At 45.8% G+C, this 14,193-nt stretch overlaps 1 protein-coding gene across 1 annotated transcript in view; it reads left to right on the top strand.

The window, feature by feature from the left end:
• LOC119970932 (CD82 antigen-like) overlaps positions 1-6,969 on the top strand; it is a 50,336-nt gene extending 43,367 nt beyond the window's left edge. The window contains exons 7-8 of the mRNA XM_038806042.1: positions 4,372-4,455; positions 5,878-6,969. Of these exons, the coding sequence (XP_038661970.1) occupies positions 4,372-4,455; positions 5,878-5,955 (162 nt within the window). The 3' untranslated portion in view covers positions 5,956-6,969. The remainder of the gene's footprint in view (positions 1-4,371; positions 4,456-5,877) is intronic.
• Positions 6,970-14,193: the final 7,224 nt, after the last annotated feature.

The following is a 14,193-nucleotide window of genomic DNA, read 5'->3' on the forward strand; positions in this document are numbered from 1 at the left end:
GGGGATCGGAGGCCCACAGCCACATGCCCTTTGAACAAGGTGGTGCCCTGGCACTGTTGGCCGGTGTGGGTGTTGGGGGAGAGGTGGTGTGTGGAGGGCTGGGTCACCCTCCCATGTTTTGTTTGGGCTGAGGGGTAGGTCAGTGATTTTATTTTTGTGAGCACGGAGATAAAATGGCATCCCGATCCCACGCTACAACGGGGAGTTCCTGCGAGCTGAGCTCTCCATTGTAAAATACATGGCTATGTGAAGCCTTGGCTGCGCATTCCGAGTTTAGACCCCTTATTCAAAACCATGGGCTTCTCGAGTCATGGGAAACATGCGGCTAAATTGCTTTCGCTCTCGAAGCTTTGTTCTCTTTTGGGAAGATCGCGCCCATAGTTTATCTACTACCACTTTATTATTTTTTTAATTATATTTTGTTGGCGTTTAAGACTTTCCTGACCCTCTGGTTTATGATGAATCTTTGCCACATAGTCAGTTTAATACTATCCTTGACCTTCCTGGTTAACCATGGTTGATTTTCCCCTTCTGAGAATCCTTCATCCTCACTGGGATACATTTTTATTGTGAGAATGAATTATTTTCAGAAATATCAGTCGTTACTGATCAAATGTCTTTTCTGCTAAACTTCTTTCCCAGTCCACAACAGCCATCTCTGGCCTTTATAATTACCCTTATAATAATAATCTTTATTGTCAGAGTGTTAGAATGGGGAGTGTTTAAATGGCAGATTAGATGAACAAATATTTTGCTTTTGTCTTCACCATAGGGAATAGAAAATACATTTCTGTAATAGCTGTAAATCTGGAGGTGGAGGAGAGAGTGAAATTTGATGAAATTACAGTCACTAGGGAAGCAACACTGAGTAAATTGATGAAGTTGCAGGTTGACAAGTCTCCACGTCCAAATGGGCTTCATCCCAGTGTCTGCAAGGATGTTGCTAATCAGGTAGTAGATATGTTGGTGTTAATTTTCCAAAATTCACAAGATTTAAGAAAGTTTCCATCGCATAGGACAGCAGCAAATATTGCCCCACCATTTAAGAAGGGAGAGAGGCAGAAATATGGAAACTATAGGACAGTTAGCCTGATGGCCGTCATGGATTAGGTGTCAGAATTGATCAATAAAGAGGTTATAGCTTGGCACTCAGACAAGCTCAAGGTAACCAGGAAGAGTCAACATGGTTTTATGAAAACAAAATCAAGTTTACCCATTTTACTAGAGTACTTTAAAATAGTAACAAGTGCTGTGGATAGAGGGGACCCTGTAGATGTACTGTACTTGGATTTCCAGATAGCATTTGATAAAGTACCTCATCAAAGGTTACTGCAGAAAATAAAAGCTTATGGTGCAGGGGGTAACATATTAGCTTGGACTGAAGATTGGCTGACAAAACAGAGTAAGCATAAATGGTATTGTCTGACTGGCAGGATATGATGAGTGGATTCCCATGGGGGTCTATGCGAAATGTGGCAGAATGTGGCGACCAGGGGCTTTTCATAGTAACTTCCTTTGAAGCCTGCTTGAGACAATAATCAATTTTCATTTCATTTCGTTTTCATGCAGGGGCATCAACTTTTTACAGTTGATATAAATTACATAGATAAGCCCTCCGCCAAACGCAGTCCTCTGCCAAACACAGCGCTTCATCAAACACAGCCCCCCACCAAACACTGTCCTTTATCACACCCAACTATCCCCTGCCAAAGCAACTGTCTGCCAATATCCTACAGAACTGATACAGCACAGAAGGAAGCCATTCAGCCCATCATATCTGCAATGGCTCTCAAAATGCACATCATACATAGAATCAGACATAGAAAATAAGAACATGAGGAGACCATTCAGCCCTTCGAGCTTGCTCTGCCATTCGTTATGATCTTGGCTGATCATCAAGTTCAGTATCCTGATCCTGCCTTCCCCCCAATAGAAACAACAATTTCATGGGTCATGACTCAGTCTCATTCCACTGGCTTTTCCCCATAGCCCTGAATATTATTTAATTCATATAATCATCTAATGTCCTCTTGAATGCCTCGATTGAACCTGTTACCACCACACATCCAGGCGGTGTCCAGACCCAAACCATTCGCTGTGTGAAAACATTTTTTCTCACATCACATTTGCTTCTTTTACAAATCACTTCAAATCTATGTCTTTCTAATAAACAGGAACAGATCCTCCCTATCTACTCTGTCCAGCCGCTTTGTGATTTTGAACACCTCTATCAAATCTCCTCTTAGCCTTTGTCTCACCAAAGAGAACAGTCTGAACCTCTCCAACCTATTATCATAGCTGAAGTTTCTCATCCCTAGATTCTTCTGAACCTCTTATGCACTCTATCCAGTGCGATCCTATAGTGCGGCGCTCAGAATAGTACTCCAGCTGAAGTCTGACTAGTGCCTTGATAAGTTCATGATGTGGAGATGCCAGCATTGGACTGGTGTGAAGTCTTAAAACACCAGGTTAAAGTCCAACAGGTTTGTTTGGGGGCAGCAGGGTAGCATGGTGGTTAGCATAAATGCTTCACAGCTCCAGGTCCCAGGTTCGATTCCCGGCTGGGTCACTGTCTGTGTGGAGTCTGCACATCCTCCCCCTGTGTGCGTGGGTTTCCTCCGGGTGCTCCGGTTTCCTCCCACAGTCCAAAGATGTGCGGGTTAGGTGGATTGGCCATGCTAAATTGCCCATAGTGTCCTAATAAAAGTAAGGTTAAGGGGGGGGGGGGGGGTTGTTGGGTTACGGGTATAGGGTGGATACGTGGGTTTGAGTAGGGTGATCATGGCTCGGCACAACATTGAGGGCCGAAGGGCCTGTTCTGTGCTGTACTGTTCTATGTTCTATGTTTCGAATCACTAGCTTTCGGAGCGCAGCTCCTTCCTCAGGTGAATTCACCTGTTGGACTTTAACGTGGTGATCTAAGACTTCTTATTGATAAGTTGAGTATAACCTTTCTCTTGTACTCTATGCAGATTCTGTATACTTTATTACCTGCTCTCTCCACATGTCCTGCCACCTTTTATGATCTATGCACATGTGCACTGAGGACCCTCTCCTCCTGAATCTGCTTAAGACTTGTATCCCGTATTTTATATTGCCTGTTCATGTTTTTCCTTCCTAAATGCATCACATAGAAATAGGGGCAGAAGTTGGCCATTTGTCCTCTATAGCCTGCTCCAACATTCAATAAGATCATGGTTGATTTGTTTGTGTTTCAATTTCCACATTCCCCATTTACCTCCAATAGTCTTTCATTCCCGTGCCTTAAAAATATTCAGTGAGCCCCCTTCCACCACATTCTGAGGCAGAGATTGTCAAACTCCCATAGCCTCCTGAGACAAAGAAATTCTCATCTCTATCTTAAACGGGTGAGACTTCGTAATGTTCCAGGCGAGCAACCACATGGAGGCAATCACTGTGAGATAAATTCAAATTTCTTTCACTTATGATCACTTAAGGTTAATGTGCAGGTTCAGTCGGCAATTGAGAAGGCAAATGCAATGCTGGCATTCATGTCAAGAGCCTAGACTACAAGACCAGGAATGTACTTCTGAGGCTGTATGAGGCTCTGGTCAGACCCCATTTGGAGCATTGTGAGCAGTTTTGGGCCCCGTATCTAAGGAAGGATGTGCTGGCCATGGAAAGAGTCTAGAGGAGGTTCAGAAGAATGATCCCTGGAATGAAGAACTTGTCATATGAGGAATGTTTGAGGACTCTGGGTCTGTACTCGGAGTTTAGAAGGATGAGAGGGGATCTTATTGAAACTTCCAGGATACTGCGAGGCCAGGATAGAGTGGACGTGTAGAGGATGTTTCCCCGTGTAGGAAAAACTAGAACCAGAGGACACCATCTCAGACTAAAGGGACAAATCTCTTCAGCCAGAGGGTGGTGAATCTGTGGAACTCTTTGCCGCAGAAGGCTGTGGAGACCAATTCACTGAGTGTCTTTAAGACAGAGATAGATAGGTTCCTGATTAATAAGTGGATTAGGGGTTATGGGGAGAAGGTAGGAGAATGGGGATGTGAAAATATCAGCCATGATTGAATGGCGGAGCAGACTTGATGGGCCTAGTGGCCTAATTCTGCTCCTATGTATTATGGTCTTAAGATATTACACCTCCTACTCCCCTGGTTCTGTTTTCTAATTTAGCCCCTAGCTACTTGTGAGCCGTGTTTAAAGGGAGGTTGTTCTGTGTGTCACTCAGAAGACTTGTGCTGGAATCTTTAGTTGATGTCCTTCTCACAATTATGTTTGGACATTTTGGTCTTTGAGAAAGTCAATTTGGCCAAAGTCTTGCCAGTGATGTGCCAGTACAACGGTGAGATTTTATTTTCTGAATGCACTAATACTTCTCATATCTCGCAACTGCAGGGCTGCATGTCTAATGTTGAAGACTGGCTTTATCAGAACATTGGCATTATCCTCGGTGTGTGCATTGGAGTTGCTGCAATCGAAGTAAGTCAACATTCAGCGATACTTATTTTCCTCCTGTTTGACCTCCTCTCACTCCAGCAGTTGAATTGGAATCAGGAAAACTACCCAAGATTTTCAGGAGAGGCAAAGGATCCCACTAAGGAAAAAACAAATAAATTCCTGATGATCCGGAGCCCATGGCTCGCTGTGGTATTTAATTTGTAATGAGCTAGAGTCTGAGTTTACAGACTTGTCCTTTTTAATACTCAGTTACATAAGAACATATGAACTTGGAGCAGGAGAAGGCCATTTGGCCCCTCAAGCCTTCTCCGCCATTCAATGAGATCATGGCTGATCATTTGTGGACTCAGCTCCACTTTCCGGCCCGAAAACCATAAACCTTAATCCCTTTATTCTTCAAAAAAACGATCTATCTTTATCTTAAAAACATTTAATGAAGGAGCCTCAACTGCTTCACTGGGCAAGGAATTCCATAGATTCACAACCCTTTGGGTGAAGAAGTTCCTCCGAAGCTCAGTCCTAAACCTACTTCCCCTTATTTTGAGGCTATGCCCCCTAGTTCTGATTTCACCCATTAGTGGAAACAACCTGCCCGCATCTATCCTATCTATTTCCTTCATAATTTTATATGTTTCTATAAGATTCCCCCTCATCCTTCTAAATTCCAAAGTGTACAGTCCCAGTCTACTCAACCTCTCCTCGTAATCCAACCCCCTCAACAATGGGATCCTAGTGAATCTCCTCTGCACACCCTCCAGCGCAAGTACGTCCTTTCTCAGGTAAGGAGACCAAAACTGAACATGATATATACTGGTGGAAAATATTGGGAGACCCATTATTTAGACCAAGATTTGGGGGTCACTTTTACCATAGGTAATGTTTATGAGGGATATGCTTTGAACTATTGCTGTTTGCTGCTCACATATCTACCCGGTTACTCCACACAGATTACTCCTGTGCTGGCTTACTCTGACTCTGCACACTGCTCCAATCCTCCATCCGTCATTTCAATCAGTTCCCCAATATCACTGTGCACATACAGCAGCTGCTTCCAATCCTGCTCTTTGCTCTGGTTCCCTGAACACAAAGTGAGACAGTGAGCTGAGTCAGGGTGGAATGTTTTGGTTCATCTTTTGCACAATGCACTTGAAATGCCATTATTGCACGACCAGAGCGACACAATATCCTGCCGGGAATGTTGACTTTCTGTATCAGCTGCAGTACATGGTGGGGAACTGCTTTTGTAACGAAGTCTCCACATATGGGAGCTGAACCCACAGTAACAACATCAAAAAGTCTCACTCATCCCATTGCTCTTGTGGGACTTTGCTATTAACTTTCCCGATGTTGATCATTGTAACTGAAAGGTATCTTATTCGATGAAACTCCTAATGGTGTGAGACTCCCTTATGGTCACAAACATTCTCTTTTCTGTATTTGCAGTTGCTGGGAATGATCCTCTCAATGTATTTGTGCAAGAACGTGGAACAAGAAGACTACAACAAAGTCCCTAAACACTGAGGATTTGGGTTGCCCTCCCCCACACATGAATGGCACATCCTGATGTGCGTAGAATGCATCAGTGACCAATCACAATGCGATGGATTTGTTTGTTCGACCTTTGTACTCGCTTCACTGCTTGTCAACTTTGCCTTATATAATTCAGCACTTTAGTAATGTTATTAAAACTGTTGATCAGTATACATTGTGTAAAGATGACATTGTCTTCCTTACAGAACTTTTAACATGGTACCGTTACAACAACCCTCCCAAATAAGACTCGAGTATGACCATTATCCAGTGTTTTTGTTACGATTCTCTTCAAATGCTCGAGGCTGAGAATCATGGGATTTGCCTTTTAAACATGTGTCGCTTCACTGCCGCAGTGTGACTGCTCCACAATCCAGTGTGTGGTTTCACTGCCGCAGTGTGACTTCTCCACGATCCAGTGTGTGGCTTCACTGCCGCAGTGTGACTGCTCCACAATCCAGTGTGTGGATCACTGCCGCAGTGTGACTTCTCCACAATCCAGTGTGTGGCTTCACTGCCGCAGTGTGACTGCTCCACAATCCAGTGTGTGGTTTCACTGCCGCAGTGTGACTTCTCCACAATCCAGTGTGTGGCTTCACTGCCGCAGTGTGACTGCTCCACAATCCAGTGTGTGGATCACTGCCGCAGTGTGACTTCTCCACAATCCAGTGTGTGGCTTCACTGCCGCAGTGTGACTGCTCCACAATCCAGTGTGTGGTTTCACTGCCGCAGTGTGACTGCTCCACAATCCAGTGTGTGGTTTCACTGCCGCAGTGTGACTGCTCCACGATCCAGTCAGAAAGTAAATTAAAGCACTGTGTTTCAATTATGTTTCTGCTCTTTTCCGTGGCCTATCCGAAGAATCAGTGAATCACTCTTCTGTACAACATCTATTATCTGCCTTTTTATTAAAAAGTGTTTTGAATCATTATCTTAAAATTGTACCACAAACTGTAGGGTTTTCGTATCTTCAAGCCTCAATAAATATTTTTCAAAAAATCATAACTTTGTTCATCCATGGCTTGATCTTTCTTGTCAATACCTTTTGAAATAGAATTCAGTTTTGGTGCTTGGTTTTATAGGACGAGATTTGTATATTTATAAGTGTATTTTAACAAAATGATTGTAAAATTGGCCAAGACCAACTTACTAAACATTGTAAAGAAAAAAATGAAAAAAGGCTGGCTGTACTTGGTGTACATGAGTCACCAAATCCAGATGGGATGAATCCAAGGACACTGACGGAAGGAAAGGCAGAAACTGTGGAATTAGCACTCATGTCCCTCCAATTGGCCTTGGATACGGATATCCCAAGAAATGCAAACGTTACACACCTATTCAAAAAGGGGGTCAAGGATAAGCCCAGCCATGATGGGACAGTCCGTTAACCTCAGTGGTATGAAAGCTGTAAGAAATGTTAATGCAAAATAATGTCGACAGTCAGTAGGAAAGATGTGGATTAGTTGAGGGAAGAAAGCATGGGTTTCATAGAATCATAGAATTTACAGTACAGAAGGAGGCCATTCGGCCCATTGAGTCTGGACCGGCTCTTGGAAAGAGCACCCTACCCAAGCCCACACCTCCACCCTATCCCCATAAGAGCAATTTTGGACACTGCGGGCAATTTATCATGGCCAATCCACCTAACCTGCACATCTTTGGACTGTGGGAGGAAACCGGAGTACCCGGAGGAAACCCACGCACACACGGTGAGGATGTGCAGACTCCGCACAGACAGTGACCCAACCCGGAATCGAACCTGGGACCCTGGAGCTGTGAAGCAATTATGCTATCCACAATGCTACCGTGCTGCCCACGTCATTACTTTAGTGTTTTGATGAGTCAATGTGATTGTTGATCTTACAGGGGATTGTTGAGGGTATGGGATTGTTGAGGGTACAGTGGATTGTCGAGGTTACAGGGGATTGTTGAGGTTACAGGGGATTGTTGAGGGTACAGTGGATTGTTGAGGTTACGGGGGATTGTTGAGGGTACAGTGGATTGCTGAGGTTACAGTGGATTGTTGAGGGTATGGGATTGTTGAGGTTACAGTGGATTGTTGAGGTTACAGTGGATTGTTGAGGGTACAGGGGATTGTTGAGGGTATGGGATTGTTGAGGGCACAGGGGATTGGTGAGGGTATGGGATTGTTGAGGTTACAGGGGATTGTTGAGGGCACAGGGGATTGTCCAGGTTACAAGGGATTGTCCAGGTTACAGGGGATTGTTGAGGGTATGGGATTGTTGAGGTTACAGGGGATTGTTGAGGTTACAGGGGATTGTTGAGGTTACAGGGGATTGTTGAGGTTACAGGGGATTGTTGAGGTTACAGGGGATTGTTGAGGGTACAGGGGATTGTTGAGGGTATGGGATTGTTGAGGTTACAGTGGATTGTTGAGGGTATGGGGGATTGTTGAGGTTACAGGGGATTGTTGAGGTTACAGGGGATTGTTGAGGGCACAGGGGATTGTCCAGGTTACAGGGGATTGTCCAGGTTACAGGGGATTGTTGAGGGTATGGGATTGTTGAGGTTACAGGGGATTGTTGAGTGTACAGGGGATTGTTGAGGTTACAGGAGATTGTTGAAGGTACAGGGGATTGCTGAGGTTACGGGGGATTGTTAAGGGTATAGGGGATTGTTGAGGGCACAGGATTGTTGATGTCATAGGGGATTGTTAAGGGTGCAGGGGATTGTTGAGCGTACAGATGATTGAGTGTATAGGGATCTTTGAGGCTATAAGGGATTTTTCAGGGGACGGGATTGTTGAGGTTACAGGGGATTGTTAAGGGTACAAGCGATTGTTCAATATACAGGGGATTGTTGAAGGTACAGGGGATACATGAGTGTAGAAGGGATTGTTGATGGCATGGGGGACTGTTCAGTTTATGGGGGGTTTTGAGGGTACGTTGGATTGTTAGGGTACAGGGGATTGTTGAGGGTACAGTTGATTGTTGAGGGTAATAATAATAATAATAATCACTTACTGTCTGTTGGTCGTTCTTGGTGAGTGTGCTTAACACTCAATTTGGCTCTGTTTCTTTACTTGGCTCTGGAGTCGCCAGGTATCATTAAGATACCGCCACAAGTTTCAAGGTGAAGTTCAAAGAAATAAAACCATACACCAATTAGTAAGTTCAAACAACTGAGTTTATTATAATACAATTATAATAACTACCCATGCACACGCTAAAAGGATTAAGCTATTCCTACCGCTAAATAAACTAATACTTATCTCGAAGGAACTGCCAGTCAGGGAAAAAAGCCTCTTGCTCTGCTCTGGTCTGCAGACTTCAGGTTGGTATAAGTTAAAAGGGGTTAGGAGTGTCTATCTCTGGTAGCGATCGTTGTGAGACACTTACTTGCTGGCCGCTGCTGTCCGAACCCTATCCTCTCTCTCGTTCAAGGTCTTCTTGGCAAAAGCTGGTCGAGGTGCTGGTCCACGGAGGAGTGCTGGTTAAGGAGAGAGGAGGGCTGGACGAGAAGACTGAACTATGTGTGGGACCTGTCTTTTATATTATTGGATGTAAATAGCATATGGAGTGGCGGCCGAAGGGCTACCTTAAACAAAAATGAAACCAAGGTTTAGAAACGAAAAGGTCGAATGAGTTGTGTATGGGCCGCGATGGGTAAGAGTTGTATGGGATCCCCGGGTAGGGCATGCTGTGCTGTACCCGAGCTTAGCTGACCAAAGGGGGGCCCTCAGACAGGGCGGATCCTCAATGCCGTTTCTCCACTGCCTGAGCAACCTGAAATGAACGGGCAAGAATGTAGTCATAGTGGAATTGCAGCCTCTATTCCCAGAATAGAGGGGCACCTAAAAAAGGGAGGAGCCAAGATGCTCCAACATCTATAAACAGAAGACAAGTCGTCAACATTGTCGATTCTGCAGAGGACATTTCAATTGAGTGAAGTTCTCAGAAGTATCGGCGGACAAACTAACGTGCATGTGAGGTGGTCACAAGCTTTTCAGCTGAAAAGTAAGTGGCCAATCTCCAAATCAAACATTTAACATACATACATACAAACAAACATCCGTGCAGGTTCCATCAGAAAGGACAGCGCTTCTCTCAAGCGGTTCCTCTTTTTACATCATCTGGACACCTCACTTCTCATCATTCTCTGCGAAGAGGGTCACAAAGGGGTTGCCGTGTCGAGAGTCAGACATCAAGTCATCCTCTTCTCCCGGATCCCATACCCTTGTATGGATCAGGCAAGCAATCTTTGCATTGTGTGACCGGGGGTCACTCTCGTCATTGCGGACAAGTCGCCAAGAATTGTCCCTGTGCCAAATCGTGGGGTCTAAAATTGAAGGAGCGCTGTCGGGGTCGTCAATGTTGGGTGGTGGGTTTGGGTGTGGGTCTGGATTTTTAATGTAGGTGATCTCCATGGGGTCACTGGAGTCGGGGTCGTAGTCGGTGAAGTGGGGGCTGTAGGGTGGAGTGCTGTGGCTGTCCGCAGTCTCACAATCACTGTCACTGTCTCTGCTGTGGCAGCTTGTAGGCGTTCCGGAACGTGGTCTGAAGTCAGTGGGCGGAGTCAAGGTTGAGTCTGATGAGGAACTGGTCTGTGAGGGGGAGGGTGGAAATGTGTCTCTTGTGGGTGGAGCGAGGTGTTCTGCTGCATCTAGCAGGACATGGTGCGTGTGGTTTGACTGTGTACCATAAGCTTTTAGCTGGTTAATATGAAACCACGCAGTCTTACCGTTTGGGTATTTTATTCTGTATACTGAGGGGCTGATTTTGTCCGAAATTGAGTACGGACCGGAAAATTTAGGAGCCAAAAACGTGCTGGGGTTATAAACAGATAGCATTACCTGTTGCCCAACCTGAAATTCTGTGGGGTGCACATTCTTGTTGAAACAGGTCCTGCTCTGTTTCCGTCGTTTTCCCAATGTTACTGCGGCTGCTAACTGTGCAGACCTTACAGTTTCAACTAATTCTTTGACTTCTTTCTCGTGTGTGAGGGCCGTCACTTCTGGGCTGGTCATGCCCAGTCCTGGAAGGAATTCTGATCCTTTCATAGGGCGTCCGGTCACGAGTGTGTGTGGGGTGAAACCTGCAGATGATGAAACTGTATTTCGGATGAACATTAGTGCGAACGGGAGCACTGAATCCCAAGTCGAATTGTTCTCCTGTACCATCTTCCTAAGGGTCGATTTTAGGGTCCGATTCATGCATTCTACAATCCCGCTTGACTGGGGGTGATACGCAATGTGAAAATTCTGTTTTATTCCGAATATGGTCAGGACGTTCTTCATGACCCGTCCTGTTAAGTGAGATCCCTGATCTGACTCTATACTTCTGGGGAGACCCCATCTCGTAAAGATGTGGTGGGTCAGGATCTTTGCAGCTGTCTTTGCTGTGTTGGTGCATGAAGGGAATGCCTCTACCCATTTGGTAAAGGTATCTATAACCACCAGAACATATTTATAGCCATTCCTGCAAGGGGGCAATGGTCCTATAAAATCGATCTGGAGGTTTGTCCAGGGGCCATTAACGGGGCGAGTGTGGCTGAGTTGTGCCTTCTTTGAATACCTCTCCGGGTTATTCTGCGCACAAATTAAACAATTCTCAATATAGGGTAACATCTTGTCTTAACTTGGGCCACCAACAGAGTTGTCTAAGATGTGTTGTGGTAGGGTCAATCCCTTGGTGTCCATGACTATCATGGAATAAGGCAATAATTTGATTCCTGTCCTGTACAGGAACCACGTACAATTTATCTTTTATGATCACACCCTCATGTGTGGTCAAAGCGTGTTTGAATCTATCGTACTGGGCCACAAAGTTTCCTTTAAAAATCTCCTGGAGATTTTCGTCCTGCTTCTGTGCCTGTACTAAATCTTCTATCTCTGTCTGTGAGACCTGAACTGCACTCAAAGGGGCGCTAGCTGGGGGTGTCCAAAAGTGACCTCACCTGCAACCTGCTTTGGCCAATGCGTCGGCTTTTACATTTCCAGGGGGGGATGACCTATGGTGACTTCTAACCTTAATAATGCCATACGTCCTATCCTTTGCCTTCTCTAGGATATGGCGGAGTAATGGGGCTGATGGAAGTGGCTTCCCGTCTGCGGAGACAAAACCTCTTGTCCTCCACAGGGGTAGAAAGTCTGTTAAACTGTTACAGACATAGAAACTGTCCGAATATCTGTCTGCTGGGCTGGGGACCGAATCTGAGTGGTCCACTATATAAGCAATGGCCGCGAGCTCTGCTGCCTGCGCGCCTAAGTGACCTGGTAACTTTAATGCGATTTATTCTAGTGCGCGACCCTGCGCATCCTCAACATAAATCCTGCATCCAGTGATGCGTTCTCCATTTAAAACTGTGCATGAACTGTCCACATATATCTTCAATGGGGCACACGTGTCTATGTGCTGGGGGCTCTGGCTTGAATTCCCTATCTTCCTGGGGGGCGTCTTTGCAATGAAGGGTCCTGTGTTGTGTAGGGGTGCTACAATCTCACATTCATGGGGTTGTCCTGGATATTGGAGGTTGTCCGCTAAAAATGTGTGTGTGCGGGTCCGTTTAACTGTTATGTCCCGTCCTTGTAACAGTAGTGTCCACCTAGCTGCCCTAATCTGGCTAACTGAACCGTCCTTCAGTCGACCGTCTAAAAGTAACTGTGTGGGGGTGTGTTCGGTCAAAATGGTGATGGGATTGAGTCCGGTAATGTACGAGAAGTACTGAACTGCCCAAAATACTGCTAGTAGGTGCCTCTCGCAGGCTGAAAATCCTTGTTCTACGGGATCTAAAAGTCGTGAGGCATAAGCCACTGGTCATAGCTGCTCGTGCCGTTCCTGAAGGAGCACGACTGAGAGGGTCAGATCGGTGCTAGCTACCTCTATTGCATAGGGGGAGAGTTGGTCTGGAACTTGTAGCGTGGGTGCTGCGCTAAGGGCTTTCTTTCACTCTTCCACAGCCTCTGTATGCTGCGGAAGCCATTCCCAAGGGGCTCCTTTCTTAAGGAGGTCTGAGAGTGGGGCTGCCTTTGTCACGAAGCCATCGATGTGGTTCCGACAATACCCAACCAGTCCTAAAAACGACCGGAGGGCTGAAACATTCTGGGGAAGGGGCAATTTGACAATCGATTCAATTCTTTTGAACTCGATCTCGCGTTTGCCGTGCGTGATGACTGTACCCAAATACATCACTTGATTCTCCAATATCTGGGCCTTTCTGGGGTTAACTTTACATACAATCTCTTGTAAAATTTCCAGGAGTTCGGCCAGAAGCGTGATGTGCTCTGCCTTGGTGTCTGTCTGCAGTAATAGGTCATCCACACACTGTACCAGACATTCGGGTCGGGAAAATTTTGCTAATCCATTTGCCAGCTGTCGGTGGAAAATGGAGGGTGAATTTTGAAATCCTTGTGGGAGACATGTCCACGTATACTGCTGTCCTTTAAATGTGAAGGCAAATTTGTACTGGCACGCTTTTGCCAATGGGATTGACCAGAAGCCGTTGCTAATGTCCAATACCGTGAAATATTTGGAGTGGAGTCCCTCCTTGAGCATGGTCTCGGGACTTGTTGCTACCGTAGGGGCTACTGCTGGGGTTACTTTGTTGAGTTCCCGATAATCTATGGTCAGACGCCATGATCCGTCGGGCTTCCTCAAATGCCAAATAGGTGCATTATTAGTTGAGGCTACTGTCCTAAGTACACCCTGCTCTAATAAGCTCTCTATAACTTTTCCAATTTCTCCCTCTGCTTCTAGGGGAAATCGGTACTGTTTCTGTGGTCTCGGGTCAGGTCCAGTAACTTGAACTTGTCCAGTCATTCTGCCGCAGTCGTGCCGGTGACTGGCAAATGCTGTCCTGTGTCTGTTCAAAACTGCCCTAACCTGTTTGTCTGTGCTAAGCGTGGTCGGGTCGAAACAAGAGTCGCCTATGGCTCTAATCCTGTTTGCATACTCTCCTACTGTGAGAGTTGCGGGTGCTCTGTCCGATTTTGCCATTCTCCAGACACACTGATTGACTGGATCGAACGACAGGCTGTGGGCATTCATAAAATCAATACCCAGTATGTGTTCTGCTGTGCGGGGCAGACTAACTAAAACAACGGGGTGTCTGGTGGAGATGTTCCCTAGCTGAATTTATACAGGGGCTGTAATGTGTCCCTGCTGTGAGTGACCTGTAAATCTGCTGAGTGTAATTGTGGATGTGGTGGGCCACGTGTCTGCCTGTGCTGTGGTGGTGGAATTAATGGTTGTGCGGGACCCTCCTGTGTCC

Source organism: Scyliorhinus canicula, chromosome 9 (genome assembly GCF_902713615.1).
Source record: "Scyliorhinus canicula chromosome 9, sScyCan1.1, whole genome shotgun sequence".
NCBI lineage: Eukaryota > Metazoa > Chordata > Chondrichthyes > Carcharhiniformes > Scyliorhinidae > Scyliorhinus > Scyliorhinus canicula.